The 18688-nt window shown below is 52.1% G+C and overlaps 2 protein-coding genes across 4 annotated transcripts in view; one reads left to right on the top strand and one right to left on the bottom strand.

Moving 5' to 3' along the window:
- Positions 1 to 6548: 6548 nt before the first annotated feature.
- On the top strand, positions 6549 to 11449 carry Sfrp5 (secreted frizzled related protein 5). Its single transcript, XM_055630029.1, is given in 4 exon segments — positions 6549 to 7068; positions 8810 to 8887; positions 10361 to 10396; positions 10485 to 11449. Coding segments are annotated over 4 exon segments (972 nt in total). The 3' UTR covers positions 10823 to 11449.
- Positions 11450 to 15790: 4341 nt separating this feature from the next.
- The window catches only part of Zfyve27 (zinc finger FYVE-type containing 27), a 21339-nt gene continuing 18441 nt past the window's right edge, over positions 15791 to 18688 (bottom strand). For 2 of the 3 annotated variants that reach the window (XM_055630020.1, XM_055630021.1), the window contains 3 exons: positions 18358 to 18404; positions 17983 to 18064; positions 15791 to 17194 (listed from right to left, as the gene is read on the bottom strand). In XM_055630020.1, the coding sequence (XP_055485995.1) occupies positions 17130 to 17194; positions 17983 to 18064; positions 18358 to 18404 (194 nt within the window). In that variant the 3' untranslated portion in view covers positions 15791 to 17129. The remainder of the gene's footprint in view (positions 17195 to 17982; positions 18065 to 18357; positions 18405 to 18688) is intronic. The other variant, XM_055630022.1, reaches the window with a different exon arrangement.

The raw sequence follows: 18688 nt of genomic DNA, 5'->3' as shown, positions 1-18688 counted from the left end.
TCACAAGTACATGGATTCGTTCATCAGTGGCCTCCTGCCCTAGACCGTGTACTGCCGAGATCAGAGATGCCACCTACCTCAGATAGAGTGAAGGGTCTCCTTCCCTCAGGCCCCTTCTACAAGGCAGTTTGACTCAAAGTTCATAAAGACAACACATCACCCTGCAACTTCTCACATGCAGCCAGGAATTCACATGCCATGAAAGGAAATCCTGGATTTGAGGCCTGGAATGTTACTTACCTTCTCTGAACTTATTTCTTCCTAAGAAATACTGATAATGCCTCTCTCACAGTGAATGAGACTGTATGGGAAAGAACAGAATATGACAGGTACCTGATCGTCTCTAAACTGCATCCAAGAGAGGAAGCAGTGGGGTTGGAGAGATTGCTCAATGGTTAAAAGCATGAACTCCTCTTCTAGAGGAGCCACATTTGATTCCCAGAACCCACATCAGGTTGGCTCACAACTGCCTGTAAGTCCAACTCCGGGGAATCTAATGCCCTCACCAATCTCCTCCAGATTTGCCAGAAAGTAAGCAAAATATACAATCACATAATGACTGGGCCACTGAGGGAATGACCACTGCAACGTTCATTCCAGGATTCTAGAGAACCCCACAAGGAAAGCTGGTCTATCTGGAGCCTTCATCCCAGGAGCAAGGGGAACTATGGAGGGTCTTGAACTGATTGGTGAACCTCCACTCCAGGAAGTAGAGCATGGTGAGGTTGAGAGGCTGCAGAACATGGCATAGAGAGAGAGAGGAGAGAGTGGCCAGGCACACAACTGTAATCCCAGCACTCAAGAGGCTGAGCCAGCCTAAGCTATGTAATGAGCTCAAGAGACCAAAAGGAGAGGGGAGGCAAGGAGGAGAGAAGCTGTGGTTGGAGAGAGGAGAAATTCAGGAACAAGGAGCTACAGAACTTGGTGCCGATCTCTCAACACCACTGGCAAGCCAACGTCCAAGAACAGTAACCAACAGTTGCTCTTACTGTGTGCACTGTTCTAAGCAGAATTTAAAATTAACTCTAGAAACTTAGTGGCCCAGGACATGCCTGTAATCCAGCACCCTGGAGGAAGGGACAGAAGGAGCAGGAGTTTGAAGCCTACATGAGATATTAATTCAAAAAAAAGTTAAAAGTAACCTTCCTGATAACACTATGAAGAATCAATATTTCCATTTTAGATAATGCAACGGGGGGGGGGGGACAGAAACTCACCCAAGTGGCATCAGAGTGTTCTCAACATGTTCTCTGATGAACTATGGTCAGGGCCTGCCTATTAGCCACATCCTTGGGACTCCTCAGTGTGCTCAGAGCCCAAAGAGAAGAGGAGACTGTGTTTGGCCTTCTCTTCACCCACAGCCCTGCCTCCCACAGCCCCACCCACTGTAACCCCACCACACACACACCAACATGCTGACCCTCCACTGGCTTGCTTTTCCCCCTTCAAATGGGTCAGGCTGGAGATGCATGGAGACCCAGGCCCAGGACAAGCCTTCGCCTCTGCTTTGGTTCCCTGAGCATCGGGGGCTCCAGAAGAACCTGAAGAGGCTTCAGTGTCCAGGCTTACGGCAGGAGCCCTCCTCCAGGACCGCTTGACCCACGTTCCCCCATGGCAGTCCCCAGTCCTCCCAGCATGCCCAGTGATCCCGAGCAGGTCTGCCCATAGTGCTAACCAAGACACGGGCTCTGCAGAAGGGCTCACACAGCTGGGATGCTCCGGGCAGATGCTGGGCAGAGCTGAGAGGCTGGAGTGTAAAGGAGAAAGCTCTAAGCCGAAGTCAGAAAGGTCCTGGCAGCACTAATGGTTCAGAACAGCAACTGTGCAAAGTTAGCGTCCCACGGGGGAATGAGAGGTTGTAAAGGCTGGTGACTCCAACGGACTCTGAAATACTAACAAGAAGTCTGTCTTGCCTCTCCTGGGAGGACAAGCCTGAGCTAGAGGACCTCCCACAGCCAAGAGAGGGAAGAGATGTCAAAGGCCTACACATCACTTCTAGCCTCAGCCCTATCTAAAGCAAAGGGCAATATCAGGTTCACCTCCATCAAAACACAAAGTCTAAAGTCTTGCTCACGCCTTTAGCTCCAGTATTCATATAGAAGAAGCAACTGGGACCCAGGGCCTGGGAAAGCCTTGCTCATACATTGAAAATGTGCATCTTGGATTTTTTGGACCCAAACCTGGGTCTCACTCCCACTGCCCAAGGCTGCCTCTCCTCAGGACTTGTAGCAAGGCATGAGCAAAGCCACCTTGTCTGTCTCTTGGGGAAACACCGATCACACACAAGGCATGCTCAGGTTCTAGCCAAGTATTGATTAACAGAACTACATCCCTCCAAGCATTAAAAGGAACCGAGAAGCCCTGGTAAGGGGGCACACACCTTTAATAGGAGCGTTCCAGAGGCAGAGGCAGGCAGATCTATGAGTTCGAGGCCATCCTGATCTAGAAAGTGAGTTTCAGGCCAGCCAGGGCCACACAGTGAGACCCTGTCTCAAAACAACAACAACAACAAAGAAACTAAGAAGAACATTCCAAACAGGTAGAAAAACAATCCCAAGAGGAACTACAGCAATCATGACGTTTGTGCTCCCAACAATACAGCTTTAAAAGCAAAGTGGATTCGACTACAAAAGCGGATTTTTAGACAGCTCTCTTAGATACTGACAGGAGAACTAGACCATCAGATAATAAACATGTTTCTCTCCGAACACCTCTAGGCACATACATTCTGGGTCCCAAACTGAAGATCATGGCTCATGCCTCTAAATTCATCACTTAGGAGATGCTGGCAAGAGAATAAAAAGTTGAAGCTCTTCCTTAGCTTCGAAGCCAGTTCAAGGCCAGTCTGGCATCTATGAGCCCTTGTCTCATTAATCAGCCAGTCAATTAATAAATTTAGAATCCTAAAGAGTGATTTCATTCCTGTTGTTATTTGCCATACTTGAACTTTAAAATTAAAAATATGAATTCATTAATTCAGTTAATAAATCATTGTATGTTAACATAGACATAACTTTATAAAAATAATTCTACCTTTTCAAAATGAGAAGAAAAACCACAATACCCCGAGAAGAGTGGCATTGTTTTACAGCTGTGTAAATCCTCTTAATACACAGGCTAATGGGGGACAGCTGGACCCTTCTATCTCCGTCTGCATTCAATTTGTTGCCACATGTGTGCTGGTTAAACTAAATGATGAAAATTTGGCCTCACACAGAAATGTAGCTGGAAAAGGAAGGAGTGCTTTAATGGCCTTTGCAGATAATTATGGATATCTTCTTTGATAGCACCCCAAAAATGACATATGGGTTATATATGTTCATTATAATAATATGTAATCTGAAGTCTATTAATAATCCTTTCTTACTACATTGTCTTGAAATCCATTGATTTATCTTGCACTTTAAATTGGTTTTAATTTTTTTTTTTTTTTTTTTTTTTTTTTTTTTTTTTTTTTTGGTTTTTCGAGACAGGGTTTCTCTGTGTAGCCTTGGCTGTCCTGGACTCGATTTGTAGACCAGCTGGCCTCAAAATCACAGAGATCTGCCTGCCTCTGCCTCCTCGAGTGCTGGGATTACAGGTGTGCACCACCACACCCAGCTAAATTGACTTTTAAATTATATACAATTTTGACTTTGTTCACCCTCTGAAAAGGTTTGAGCTTTTGTTATTGAAACAAACAATAAAAATGTAGAAAACTGAAGGAGTTTATGAACATAATTAAGTTTGATCAAAGAAGCATCTTGGAGGTGAGAGATATCTACACAGGATTTTGCTCTTTTGGACAAGCAGTTCGCTCTTCCAGCTGAGGTAGCATGGACCTGGACAGGATGGACAGATACCAAGTGTGCCAGATGTTCAGCCCAGCTGCACAGGCCCTGGGTTCACCTCACCAAGAAGCAGCACCACATCAGAAAGCCTCTCAGGCGAGAGCCAGGGGAAGGGCTAGCCACAGGAGCACACTGCCTTGAGGGGCCCAGTGCACTCTGGCTCCATCCCTTGTAAAGGGCTGCCCCTCCCCCTCCCCGCTCCCATCAATCACCAACCTATGTCAGAGAGCCTAAAGCCTCCCCACATCAGAGTTGGCAGGCAGGGAAGGCTCATCATCCTCTTCCGGCCCAGCTCCATTGCCCTTTGGAACCTAAGCTTCCAGGCCTAGACGTGCTTGCTTTCTGGCCCTGTGATGGCTTTACATAACCAGCCACAGGAACAATGTCCAGCTCTGTCCAGGTCACCCATAGCAATACTAAGAACGGTCCAGCCAAGCCGGCTGGCCCAGGAGCCAACACCTCACACAAACAAGCAGAAGGCCCAAGGCCCCTGTAAGTGTGCACAGCCACACAGCCGACAGCCCTCCCCTACAGCATATGAGACGGCCAGGCCCAGAGATGAGGCAGGGTGTGGACTCTAGAGAGCAGCGCCCTTCTGCTCAGAGCTCATTCAGGGTCCCGCCCAAGGCCTCTCGGGGAGATGCTCAGAACACCTAATGCATACTCACCCACAGTCTCACCCCTGTGAGCATCTGACATTCCCCGGTGCTCTTTACAGGCAGGCCCTGCCCAAGGCCTTTCCACTCACCTTCTTTGCCCATCACAACTTCAGTGGGAGCCCCGCTCTGTAAAGAAGGAGGCTGAGGGTCAGAATCGCTCTTACTTGCCGAGCCACCCAGGGAGTTGGGGAGGGAGTTCCAGAATTCGAACCTGGCTTTCAGATGCACTCAGGGTTCTTCCACATTATCGTGAACTGCCTGGCTCTGTGGTGACCAGTCCTTCACCTTCTAGCTGCCCATCTGCAGGGCCTCTTGATGCTGCACGTCAAGGGAGAAAGGGAAAGCAAGCCCACAGCTGCATCTGCCGGGACTCAACTATGTCAACCAGGACATCAGAGGCACCGGGTCCCACCCTGGGCTGTGAGCCTGATCCCTTCTTGCTTCCTCTGCTCTGCCTGGTGTCTTGTTCTCACAGATATATCAGCTACATTCGGGACCAAGCCTTTTGCACCTCACCCGTATCCAGCACACAGCAGGTGTTCTAAATGTTCTGGGTGGATACTAAGGTATCCCCCCCCCCCGCCATTGCACGGGCAGATTGGTTGAAAGCCAGGAGCCCTGGAAATGCTGAGGAGCAGAGAGGAAAGGGAAGGGGTAGTGGGGAGACCTTCCCTACTTACAGAAGCACTCCTTACTTGAAGCAGAGCCAGCCCTCCCTGCTCAAGCCCCTCAAGGAGGCTCGTCCCGAGACAGGAGACCAAAGGTCAAGTGAGACCTGCAAGAAGCTCCTTCCACAAGCCTCTCCTCCAGTGCCCCTCCCAGGAAAGTCAAGGAAGACAGGGTGCACAGTGCCAAAAGACACCAGGCGTGGGATCCTGGGAGCCGCTTTCTCATGTCCACTTGGATGACAATGACACTTCTCCCTCCATCCACAGTGATTCCTGCCCCATCGGGGACTCTGACTGAACGGAGAATAATGAAGCTCTGCTCTTTGGATCCTGCCTGCCTTAGCACATAAGCTGTGTGACAGTAATAGCCATTACTCTGAACCCTCAGTATCCATTCATTTTGTCTGTCTGCCTGGACTCTGACTCTGGAACAAGACTACCCAGCTCCAGTGGCCAGCTCTATCCTTACCTAACCTCAGCCTGGGCACCTGTAGGGTAGCTGTGATAATGAAACCTACCCTTCTCATGGCATCACTATGAGAACCAAACCAGGCAGTTTATGAAAGGTGTCTACAACAGTCTCCAAGCAGTTATCACCCACTGGATGCAAGCTTTCATTAGAAAGAGGCCTTGATAAGGTTGCAAAAGTGTGGCACATTGTGTGTGACACTTAGTAGGAGCTCATTAAATAAAAGCCAGATTCCCTTCACCCCATCCCCTTGGCTGGGTCTTAGCCATCTGGTATCCCCTGCAGGCCGCAAAGAGCCTGGCACTGGCCAGAACCTTAGGGGATGCTTGAAAATCTTAGGGTGAATCTCTGCCTGCCTGGCCAGGAGGGCGTGGAGGGTCAAGAGACTCCAGTGTCTGAGAAGAGCAATAGAGGTGTTGGGGAAGGGAAACCAGAGCTGAGCAGGGAAAGGCCCAGGCGTGGAGATAAGCAGGTGAAGTGAGTGAGAAAAGGAACAGGAGAGACTGTGGCGGAGACAGATAAGAAGGATGGAGAAGAGGGTGAGGGTGAGCAAAATGCCAAGCCCCAGGAAAAGGCACAAGCAGAGGCCTGGGCTGCCGCAGGGGAAGAGCTGACAGGTCAGGGTCGCGCGGGTGGGCGGGACTCAGGGTTCCTCCCAGGTCAGCCAACCCAGGGTGAGGATGGGAGGTGAGGGGGGCCAGCGGCTGCAGATTGGCTAGGGCACAGCGAAGTCTGGGCTGGAGCCCCGAGGTGGGAGGCGCCTGGATCACTCCGGCAGCGGAGCGGAGCTGAGCAGAGACTGCCACCTACTTGGCCGACCCGAGCTGAGGCGACGGCTGCAGGGAGCATCCCGGCCAGGGCGCACGCGGGGCAGCCGGGCGCCAAGCACCGGAGCCGTCGGGGCGGGCGGCACCATCCAGCCATGCGGGTAACGGGGGCGGCGCGGACGGCCGCGCTGGCGCTGCTGCTCGGGGCGCTTCATGGGGTGCCGGCGCGCGGCCAGGAGTATGACTACTACGGTTGGCAGGCCGAGCCGCTGCACGGCCGCTCCTACTCCAAGCCCCCGCAGTGCCTCGACATCCCCGCCGACCTGCCGCTCTGCCACACGGTGGGCTACAAGCGCATGCGGCTGCCCAACCTGCTGGAGCACGAGAGCCTGGCGGAGGTGAAGCAGCAGGCAAGCAGCTGGCTGCCGCTGCTGGCCAAGCGCTGCCACTCAGACACCCAAGTCTTCCTCTGCTCGCTCTTCGCGCCCGTCTGCTTGGATCGGCCCATCTACCCGTGCCGCTCGCTGTGCGAGGCCGTGCGCGCGGGGTGCGCGCCGCTCATGGAGGCCTACGGCTTCCCCTGGCCCGAGATGCTCCACTGCCACAAGTTTCCCCTGGACAACGACCTCTGCATCGCGGTGCAGTTTGGGCACCTGCCTGCCACCCCGCCTCCAGGTAGCGCCACCATCGTCCTATGTGCCCAGAGCTCCCCGACAGCCCTGCGGGCCAGCAACCCCGGGTCGGACCAATGCCTCTCCCCCAAACCCGGACAGTGTGTCAAGCCCCTACACACACACTACAAACGTCCAGGGCCCAGAATTGTCTGCCTCATCCCACCGTTACGAACTTGAGGCTCTGGGTATCCGCACCGGTTCTCTCCCCTCTCTGACCTGTGCCTCATGCAGCTCACAGCACGCCCACTTTTCCAAGCTGCTGAATCCCTGGGTGCCCTGGGGACGTCCCCATAAATGCCTTATTGCCTTCCTCGGCTCAACAATGCTTGGGATCAGATCGCTATGCAGTGTCTTTGACCTGAACTGCAGGCACCAGACAAGCCCTCCCCCCCTCCCCCTCCCCTGGAACTTTGGGAAGAGGCGGTTGGTTAGGGAAGAACTAAGGTCCCTCATTCCTATGTCTGGAACCCTAACTTCTGCATCTTTCCCAATTCCTAGGCTGCATATGTTTTGGGTGCTTAACTTTTCTGAGCCTCCTTTCCTCAGCAGCAAAACCCGAGCTTTCTGAGCTCCCAAGTCCTGTTTCCCACAGGCACCCCAGTGTCGTTACTGTCATTATGCTTGGTTTCTGATTCACTTCAGCTTCTCTTTCGCTGTGCTGGTCCTCAAAGCTGTGCAAGGTTGAGACCACACCCCCTCCTACTCCTTTCTCCAAGAATGCCTGTCCCCTTCCAGGCTGGCCTGGGCATCCTCCTCCCACCTTGTACCCAGTAGGCAGTTAACTGGGAGAGCAAGAGCTCCCTTGAGCGCCCCCCCCCCACCGTGGCTGGAACAGGCAAAGCTCCACTCCCTTTTCCCTTCCCTCCCCACTCCCCAAAAAGCAGCTGGGCCCCTTCTGGCACCTCCCTACCCCCTCTCTCAAAGCTAATCCTGATTGCTTAGTCTTTGGCGGCTCTCTCACCTTCTCCTTCTCCCTACCTCCCTCTCTCTCTCTCAGTGGGGTTCTAGGAGGGGAAAGACCCTATCCTGGAGGCTGAAGTTGACAGGCAAGCAGGAATAGAGCCAGCTAAGCAAGAAATCCACAGTCCCCAGAAGTCCCTGCAGATTCCTTTTACAGTTTCTTTGGAGTCTAAGCATGAACAGCCTGAAAAACTCAGGAATCTTAGGCTCAGAACCCTGGCTGGCCCCACCTTGCTACCCATGACTCCCCTTCCCAGTGAAGTTTGCTCACCAGGAGGCAGGAACCTAAGAAAACCCCAACAAGGGTCAGACTGGAGTGGAGGGTGATTGGAGGGTGATAGGAAGGCGTGTGTGGTCAACAGGTGACATTCAGATGTTTCTCATTAAAATGGGTCATTTAGACTTCCTTTGAGAAAGTTAATGCTGCCTTGTCCTGCTGGTTACCCACCCGCTTGGCCCCCGAAAGCACAGCCGCTCTGGGCAGAGAGCAGGAGCCACAGTCCTGAGCCCTCAGCATTGCTGACTAGGCTACCTACATTCCACCTTGTTTTCCTCTGCTTCACAGGCGGGGTACTAGAGCTGCTGGGGGAGAACAGCGCCCACCTCACCATACTGCCCCTGCACTGTATGATCTCTTGAATTGTCACATCACTCAGCCATTGCCAGCATGCCATTAGAAATTAGAGCAGCTTTTGTGAGGAGCTGGTGTCAGGAGGAGTTGTAGAGGAGCCTGTACTGTCCTGGCTGTTTGGGACTCCACCTACTCTGCTTTCTCTCTTCAGTGACCAAGATCTGTGCCCAGTGCGAGATAGAGCACAGCGCTGACGGCCTCATGGAGCAGATGTGCTCTAGCGACTTTGGTGAGTGTGGGCTCACGGGACCACAGCCCTGACACTGCTCCCAGCAGGCTGGCTCAGAACCAGCCCCACCTGTCTAAGGCAACTGGAGCTGGATTCCGGCCCTTTCCACTGAGATGCCTCCACAGCTGAACCATCTTTTTTAAGGGGTGCAAGCTTAGCCCAGAGATGGATGGGGCCCTCATAAGACACAGGAGCCTGCAATAGAAGGATGCCCCTGGCATCTGTGCGAAGGACTCAGTGCTCTTTAGCAGGATAGCTTGTGACTGGCTTTCCCCACAGCTTCTGGGACAGCTGATCTAAGCCAGTCAGGACCAAGCCCACTGTGGGCCACAGAGTTCCGCATGTGATCTTTGCAAAGTTGGTTCTGTTCTGTGTCCTACCCTCCCTCCTTGTCTATAAAAGTAGGGAAAAGAGCAATGTTGAAATCCTTGCTTCAGAGGAATCTTTATGTTGGTAGCCTCCCTGGAAAGAAAATGCTGCTATATATTGCAGAGGGAGGGGCAGAGGAGGGAAAGGGGAGAAAAGCTGTTTTAGGACAATTCCTCTCCCTGGGTGGACATTGGTATTTTCTGGCTTCTTGAGAGGTGGAGGCCAGCTGTGGAAGTGTGGAACTAGGCAGAGGGCCCTCAGCCCAGGATTCCTGTCCCTGGCTGTATTGGGTCTCTGGCCTAGACTATGACTCAAGCCCCAGGCCTGGCCTTTACCTCCCCACCCTAAACCCTCACTCACACTCCTACACATACCACAACATACTTCCACACAGACATACCACATACATTCCACATGGCCATACGCTCACACATATATACCATCTTCTATGGAAGGTTCACTGCAGAGCTGCTCCGTCAACATCTTTCCCAACTCCATGTCCGATGATAGGGCCAGCCAGGATGGTATCGGCAAATGCTACCTAGTAGACTCCTCCTTGCAGAGCTGGCTGTTAAATGTTACTAAACCCCCAGTTATCTACCAGTTATCACACACACACACACACACACACACACACACACACACACACCCAGCCAGCCAGCTAACAGTCCCATCAGAATCACCAAGGGATGGCAGAAACCAGTATCCCTGCATCACAGAGACATCCTCCCGATGGTCAGCTACACTCCTGACCCAGCTACCCCATCGCTGAAGAACGTACCGCCCTGCATTCATGTTATGGAGAGCTCTGGCTCTAAAGCTGGCCGAGCTTAAAGGGATTCAGGCTCCAGAACCCAGGCAGGACACACCCTTCTCACACCCATGTCACCCTACTGTGCCCGGAAGCTGAAAACCTATCTACAATGACCATAGAAGTCCAGCCCACAGGAGCTTCGTAAACATTGCAGGAACCTCATGAGTCTTGCCATCCAAGCCCCACACCTCAGCAGGCTCCCCAAGAGTGTCCTGGTATCAGCCTAGGGCTCCCACTATCCTAAGCCAATGTGACACTTTTCAGTCCACCCTTTGCCCTCCTTTCCACAGTGGTCAAGATGCGCTTTAAGGGGCCTGCCTTGAGCAGCTTCTTCTTCTTCTGGGCTCCAATCAACTTCCGGTCCCCATTGTCTATCTTGATCTCCTTAATGCGCATCTTGACCACTGTGGAAAGGAGGGCAAAGGGTGGACTGAAAAGTGTCACATTGGCTTAGGATAGTGGGAGCCCAGAAGAAGAAGAAGCTGCTCAAGGCAGGCCCCTTAAAGCGCAAGGACACCAAGAAGCTGGTCCTGCACATGAAGAACGGAGCAAGCTGCCCCTGCCCACAGCTAGACAACCTGACAGGCAGCTTCCTGGTCATGGGCCGCAAAGTGGAGGGACAGCTGCTGCTCATGGCCGTCTACCGCTGGGACAAGAAGAATAAGGAAATGAAGTTCGCGGTCAAATTCATGTTCTCTTATCCCTGTTCCCTCTACTACCCTTTTTTCTATGGAGCAGCTGAACCCCACTGAAGGACCCTCCCCTTGCCTCAGCCAGCCAGCTGTGCCTTGCCTTGCCCTCTGTCCCTGCCCACCTGGCCTCACCCCCATTCCCAGGCTGACCCAGGCCTGTCAAGGATGGCTTCATGCAGCTACTACTGGCACAGGCTCCAAAGGTTAGGCATGGGGCTACCCTCCTTGACTGAAGGGTTCTGGAATCCTGGGGTCTGTCAGGGAGGGAGGGGGCTCTCTCAGGAGAAGGACATTCTCTTCTGGAGAAAGCCCTAGTGTCTGAGAAAGCAGGCAGAGGAGAAGAATGTGAAGGAAGGCTGCAGGGCCTCCCGCAGCCTGGGGAGAGACTTTCCAGAAAGAATAGTGGGTCTCACCATTAAGAGGGACCAGTGCTTAAAGGACAGCCTTCCTCCCCTACTGGCTCTTTATGTGTTGTCAAAGACCTCCAAAGAGCAAGAGTCAAGGCCTCCATGTCCTCCAGCCGCACCCACTCTTCATCTGGAGCCCCGCTCCACTGGAGTGCAGGCTCAGCGGCTTCTGCAGACACTCTCATACAGGCTTGCTTCCTGGCTCTCGCTCAGCCTCCCTCACCCTGGGTCCCAGCGATGATAAATTATTGCTACCGCTGTGAGGCTGCTGGTTCTAGACAACAGGTTTGGTTCTTTTTTTTTTTTTTTTTAAGTTTTTAATTAAATAAAAGAAAACAACAGTTGCTTTGGACCGGATAATTTCTTTCTCCAGTAACTCTGAAGTGGCTGGGGGCTAGAGAGGTTCAGATGGCTCTGACAAGGGCCAGTGTCCGAGCCAATGCTCAGTCTGCTCATCTCCTTGGAAAGCCTAAGGCAGTGTTCCCAAGAACACAAGCTGAGGGTCACTCTCACCTCCCAACCCCTAAGCAAGGGGTTCTGTCCCTAAGGTGGGACAGAAGTGCCAGGTTTCCCAACCCTATCCCAGTCAGAAGACTCCCAGCCATGCACTGTCCCAACTTGGGCAATTCCAGGTCAGAAAGGTCTAAGAGGGCCAGGCCATAAGGAATGATGTCATCTCTCCTGGGCACTAGCCCTGACATAGAGGCGACAGCTGCTTTAGACTGACACCATGCTAAACATGTTCCTGGGTCCACAGCAGCCTTGTTATCCAGGAACTAGCTGGAAACAAAAATCTGAGCTAGGAATGCCTGCCACTCAAAGACAGAGTACTTGCCTGGGAATGCAGGCACTTGCTCCCCTTCCTGCAATGGAGACTGCTTTTTTACTTTTAGAGTGTTACTGGGGACCAAACCCAAGGGTCTGCATTTTAACATGTAACTTTGGCCCATCCACAGGGCTTTTAACAAATCCTGGGCCCCACCCCCACACAATGAAAACAGGACCTCTGCCAAGCACCAAAAACCCAGTGTTTTGCCACCTAGTGGTACAGGGTCTGGGAGCCATTGCTAGGACGAAGAAACCTGAAGTGGGGACAGAGAAGGCTGGGATCCACACAGTAGCTTTAAAGTACAGGTGCAGGGATGGGAGGAGGTTTGGAGGCGAGAAGAAAGAGTTCTTGGTGGAGACTAGGTGCGGTCCGTCAGCAGATGCAAAGTGATCGGGTACACGAGCACAGAGTGGAGCCAGGCCCTCTGACAGCCTAGCCAGCAGAAGTAGCCAAAGCCTGCTGCTCCTTCAAAATACAGGAGCCACCCAGGTAAGGAAAACTCTGGAAATTCCCTTGGAAAAATGTCACTTGGGCAAAACAGAAGTGGTGGCATGGCCACAAAGGTCATTGGCGTAGACTAAGGTGGGCCAGTTGAACTCTCCTCCACAGGGGCCTAACAGGTGGCCTGACCACTTGTCCATAAATCACCTCTGGGCAGTCAGGTGGCCTCTGCCCAGGCAGCAGAGGCCTAACTGTTGCTCCTCACTCAGAGGAGGCTGTTGCCACCCACCCTGCCCAAACCCTGCCCAGCCAGCCCAGCTCCCTGAATCTGCGCCTTGTCTCCCAGCCTCCTGCTCTAACCAAATATTTACAGGCACTTCTGTAGTCCACCAGGCACAGAGATTATTTTTCCACCAAGTACACAGAATTCCAGCCACTCCTGGCTGAAGTCCGATGCTGATCTGTCAGGTGCTGGTGGCAGGGAGTGGCGGTGGGAGAGGACTCCCCTAGCCTACTCCATGGATCTCAAAAAGGGACCTGGCTCTGTGCCCCTCCGGTTCTGTTCTCTGCCTGCCTAGAATCTCTTCTGGAATGGAGTTCTCCCAGAGACCAGGGAGGCTCCGCAAGACCATCCTGATCCCTGATCCAAGTCAAAATTCAAAGCTTTTGTCATGAAACTGAAGTAAGCAATTTGAATTTCTTTTTAAATTTTATTATTACTTGTGCATACATGGCAGCCAGAGAATTGGTTCTCTCCTTCAGCCCTATTGAAGCAGGGTCTGTAGTTTATGCCAGGCTGCTGTGTACTCCAGAGGAATTCTGTCTCCTCCCATCTCACTGAAGGAGTGCCGAGATTACAGATATAACCCAGCTGGCTTTTTAACATAGGTTCCAGAGAACAAATTCAGGGGCCCATCCAATGCGGCCAAAGACACAGTAATTTGATGTTTACCTGCTAGTAGGGAAATATTGTCCTTATTTTCTGTAAACCATTATGTTCCTGTAACAGCAGGAGCTGAATATACAGTAAGAACATTGCAGTTCACCAGCGGCTGTGTGGAACCTTCACTGGCTGTGTGGCAGGAGGGGATGATGCAGTGCATAGGGTGCATATTGTCTGTTCAGAACCAAGGCTGCTGCGCAGTCACAAGTTTGGTTTTGAATTCACTTTTGGCTGTTCAGTGTTCAATAGCCTTTTATTGTTACCAAACTTTTCACAACCCCCACACTCAGTTACAGGACACCATATAAAGTCACAGCCTACAGTTTAAAAGTCCAAGGACTATTACTACCTTCTACATAGGTTTCTACAGAGCCGAGACAGGCTCAGGGTGCACGTGTTCATGAAAGCTCCAGGGAGTTGCTTCGATGATACTGCAAGGGCCTGGGCAGAGAAGGCAGAGGCAACCATCCCCACCCATTCCTCTCCTTCTCACCCCTACCAGCTTCCAGCCTCAGGTCTCCACAAAGGCAGCTCACATCCCACAACTGTACAGCCAGCTGTAATCCTGGCTAAAGTTCACTCCTTGGGAAATCTTATGGGGGGGATTGTTGCTGGAATGTGTGTGGCTGGAGCCCAGTGTCCCAGCCCAAACAGCAGGCTCTGCTGGAGGCCTGAAGAAGGATCGCAGCCAAAGGAACCCGGAATCCCCAGCCACCAGCAGTGCCAGAGAATGGAATGTGCTGCTGGGGTGTTGCTGGCAGGAGGTGGGCCACTGGGAGCTGGGGAAGATGGGGGCTCCTGCCACAAGGCCACCTCTGTTCTACTAGGGACTGAAGGGGGGTGGTGCTGGGTGGGCAGACCATTCTTGTTAGCTCAGTGGCTAGCTCCTGAAAGAATGGGGACCAGAATGTGAGACAGTTGCCCAGAATGTGACCTTTACCCAAAACTTCTTAGGGTATGGCTGCTATGAACACCTGCAACACAATTCCCATTGGCTTTGGGGTGGGTCACTTAGCCACCCTATGCCTCTATTCACCTATTTACAATATCCACCAATCAGATGAACCTGTGGCACTGTGGGACATTACAGTGAGCTACTGGCTAGGCATGCTTGCTGCCTGGAAAAGTGGTCCACGAACAAGGCCAGCTGTGGACAGACACAGACTCTGAAAAAGGAATGAAAATGGAGCTTCATTTGGCTTCAGCCCCAAACGCTACAGAAGACATCCAAAATCATTGCCTTTTCCAGGTCTGCCAAGATTTTCTGAAGGCATCAACACACCAGACCCCAAAAACCTCAACAAACCTGAGCCCAAGACAGGCTGGAGACCAGGGTTCCAGATCTGCCCTGCCAGGAGCCAGAACTGTAACAGAACCTGGCAATCTGTCCCCTGCTCCTGGGTGCCCAAGATCAAACTGGCATGTGTCTTTTAACACAGATACCCAATCCCACAAAGGGCAAGCTGTCTGCTATCCCACAGTGAGTTCCATGGTGATACTACTGCCAATCCTGATGAACCCTGATGCTCTACTTAGAGGACCCTGCATTTAAAGAAGCCTACCTCACCTATTCTCACAAGGACCTCCAGGAAACAAAAAGGGGAAACCCCCTTTTCTCACATCTGTGACTACACCCTATAGCCTGCCTTCCTGAGCAGTGACAGTCACCTTTCAACAAAATGGCATCATCTGTTTCAAACTACACTCTGGACTCTCCCTGACACCTTCTCCAAAAATATTATTTAAAACCATTCTTTGGCTTAAAAAAGAAAAGGAAAAAAAAAAAAAAGATCTTTGCTCTAAGGACACAGGACAGAGGCGTCTGAAGGCTGTAGGATGACAGCACCTGGATCCATGGTAGGTGGGGCTGACTTGGAGCTGGCTCACAGTGCTGCTTCCAGGCACTGCCATCTTACTATGATGAAAACAGTGCCTATGTCATGGGCTTGTGCCCAGCACTAACATGTTAGTGTGCAGTGCCCGGGCCCTAGGATCCACCCAGCCTGGCTCACAGAGGCAACTTGCACCTCACATGTCCAAGCAACCTTTCCCAGAGGCTCTCAGCCTCCTGCAGTGCTGGTCCTTTCAGCCTTCCTCAGAGGGATTAACTAAAACCTTTCCATTCTAAAGCCTGCATTACTTACGTTCTTGTCTCAACCTCAATCCAGGGCCCTCAGTCTGGTCACAAGACAAAACCTGGCCCACCTGTTTACAAGGCACAGCTTTCCACTGGGCCTGGCTCCCTCACAGACCAGAAGCAGCACATACTGCACTGTCAGAACGCCCCCCCCCACACACACACACACACACACAGCCCACCCTCGGGGCAAAGTGAAAAACTTGAAGCACTAGGAGACCTGGTCTCCATCCTGGTGAAGAGTGCTGGCACAAGGACAAGACTAAAACCATAAGCCATAAGGGGGGGCCTTTTATTGACAATTCTCCATACAGAGTTCCTTTCTGCTGCTTTACAGTATCAATAAACACAGAGGTAACCTTTTCTCGTCAGGACAAAGGGGTACACCTCACCTGCTTGGTCCCCAGTCCCAAACCCTCACTGCTCTTGTGTAGCCTGTCAGCAAAGAGGGCTTCAGATGGGAGTCACTCGTGTGGTTCAGGTGTGGGCACCAAGTCCATGTTTGGGCAGTAGAACAGTTCTGCTGCTATAGACGCAAGTTTGTGGAGAGCCCCAAGGGTACTCCATGACTCTTGGGAAGGGTCTCAGGCAGGAGCCCCTCTCATCATCTTCACCCTGCCCTGCACTGCATGCTCCCAGGAACCATGAAATAAATAAATAAATAATTTGAAAAGGCAGGGCAGCTCCAGGGGAGGGGGCCTGAGCCAGCTCATGGCTTACAAAGAGGCACAGGGACCCCTTAGCAGATCAAAGGGAACATAAAACTGACCATGTGACCCTACCCCACAATGGACACTGTTCTCCAGGAACAGCCCTGGAATCTAGGAGCCAGCCCATCAAGGTTCTACACTTCCCCGGGCCTTAGATGCCAAGGGATTTCAGAATCTCTGCTCCATTCCCCTGGCCTCACGTTCCATGAGATATGGGCTAGAGACGTGACAGCGGGAGAGAGGTGGGGTGCCCTAGACTGAGGGCAGGAATAGGAGTGATGTGAGGGTCCTGCAGCCACCCCAACAGGGTTGAAGACTCTAGATAGTCAGAGGAGCTACCACTCTAGGTAGAGGCTCCCCCTGCTGCCGTCCACTGAAGGAGTTGACCAGCACCTCATGTATACTCTCCTCTGGGCACCTGGGAACTCCAGTCCTGTCTCCGGAAAACAACATATCCTGAGGCTGTTCAAGGGGCAGAGTCAAACATGTGCTCTGAGTTCTCCTGCAGGTGCTCTGTGCTCAGAGACTACTTAGTACCCAGCAGGAAAGAACCTCTTTTCTGACCTTAAGCCTCTTAAATACTAAGGCCTAGTCGGGCTGGTTTTGACCATCAGAGCCCAGATGAGAGCAGGCTGTGCTCAATTCTGCCCTCTGGTGGACATTCCCTGGCCAGCCCTGAGTCAACAGGGCACAGGGCAGAGCAGGGCCAACAGCTGGGATCCTAGGAGCTCCTCTTCCCCTGGGTCTTACAACAGCCCAGCTGGAGGCAGCAGGGGAAGGACAAGAAGGACCTAGCTGTCAGGCTACATTAGCCCAGCACACGCCTCAGAAGACCAGGGATGGGAGAGTAGGATCTCCTGCTGGCCCGGCAACTGCCGGAGCCTGGCCTCTCTGCTCTTCTCACTTGCTCAAGGTCTGATTACAAGAGGCACACACAAACACAGTCTCTCTCTGGGCTTCAGGAGCTGGAAAGGAAGAAGAACACAGTGAGACAGTTCTTTGTACCCTTTCGGCTCAAGGCGCCAAGTTCTGAATGAGCCTCCCAGTCCTCAGACCACCCACGGCCCAGCCCACACCCTCCCTGACCCAGCGCACACCCTGCCCCCAGGCATGCTGAGGTGTTGGTGCCAACAGCACGCCTCTCCCAGGTGTTCTATGCATTGGAAAATCTTCTGGCATCAACAAAACACTTTTTTAAATCTTTTTTTTTTTTTAAATAAAATACCAGAGAAAATTTTACCTAAATGTTTTAACGGTGGTTAAAAATCTCTGGGTGGTAAGATTACAGGATCATTTTTCTCTTCCTTTCTTCTTTATAATTTCCAAGTTGTATAGTTAAAAGCATGTGCTACTTGTAAGACGGGAAGGAAAAAAGCTTGCCTAACACTGCACCACACCACAGGGCAGGAAGTGAAATATAATCCCAGTTTCCAAGAACACGAATGCACATTCATGTTACCTACATGCCAGCAACAGACAGGCCATACCCAGTCGCTCTGCTCAGGAGACACATGGGAAGTATTTCCTTCCTTTTGCTCACCCACAGGTTTTATTTACAACAAACATATACAGTTTTTAGGAAAAGAAGAGAAATGGTTTTGATTTTTGTTGAAAATGTTACTGAGGTAATGAAAATAAGATTCAACCAGGCGATCTCCTCTGGGAGGAAAGACAGGAGCCTCAGGGAGTTGTCGTGTGTGGTGTAGGTTACCCCACAAGGTAGCCTCCCTGATCCACTGCCTGCACCCCTCACCTGTGGCCCCCATGGAGGACTTGGGCACCTTGAAGGAGCAGCACCGAGAGCAGAAGCTGTTCCCACAGTTGCTGCAGCTCCGCTGTAGACAAGAAACATCAATGTCAAATGGAGCCCCCCACCAGGCACCTGACACCCCCAGTACCTCCTCCCCCTCTCACCCAATCCTGTAAGGCTTTAGAAGGGCCTCAGTGGGGTGGGAATGAAACAGGACAAAACAGCCAACAGGAGGCTGGTAAGGGTGTGGGCTGAAGCAAGGAAAATACACTGGCCTCAGCAAACCATGGGCACTGGCCCTCTGTGGCCTGAGGACCCTCCTCGAGTCCTGCATAAGCCACAGTCACAGCATGCTCCCCAAGCCAACCCCAGACTCACCCTCTTCTTCAGCACGGAGAAGGTGGCAGCACAGCCTGCACAATTCCCTAAGAAAAAAGGTAGCAGCTAAGCCTCAAAAAAGGCTGCTCAGCCCAAACTGCTCCCAACTCTAACTGGGCCACTTAGGAGCCTGGCCTGGCATAGCCTAGCATCTCAGATGGGTGCAGAGAGCAGTGTCTGGATTCAGAATAAGAAAAGGCTCCCACTCCTAGGAGCAGCTTTTACCAGGCTACCCACAGTTCTAGTCTTTGCACCCTCTCAACACTGAGCCCCCATACATACATACACACACACACACACACACACACACACACACACACACACACACACA

Source organism: Psammomys obesus, unplaced genomic scaffold, assembly GCF_907164565.1.
Source record: "Psammomys obesus unplaced genomic scaffold, mPsaObe1.curated_primary_1811, whole genome shotgun sequence".
Lineage (NCBI taxonomy): Eukaryota > Metazoa > Chordata > Mammalia > Rodentia > Muridae > Psammomys > Psammomys obesus.
The sequence above is the reverse complement of the archived record's forward strand: the minus strand, read 5'-3'. Positions and strand labels throughout refer to the sequence as shown.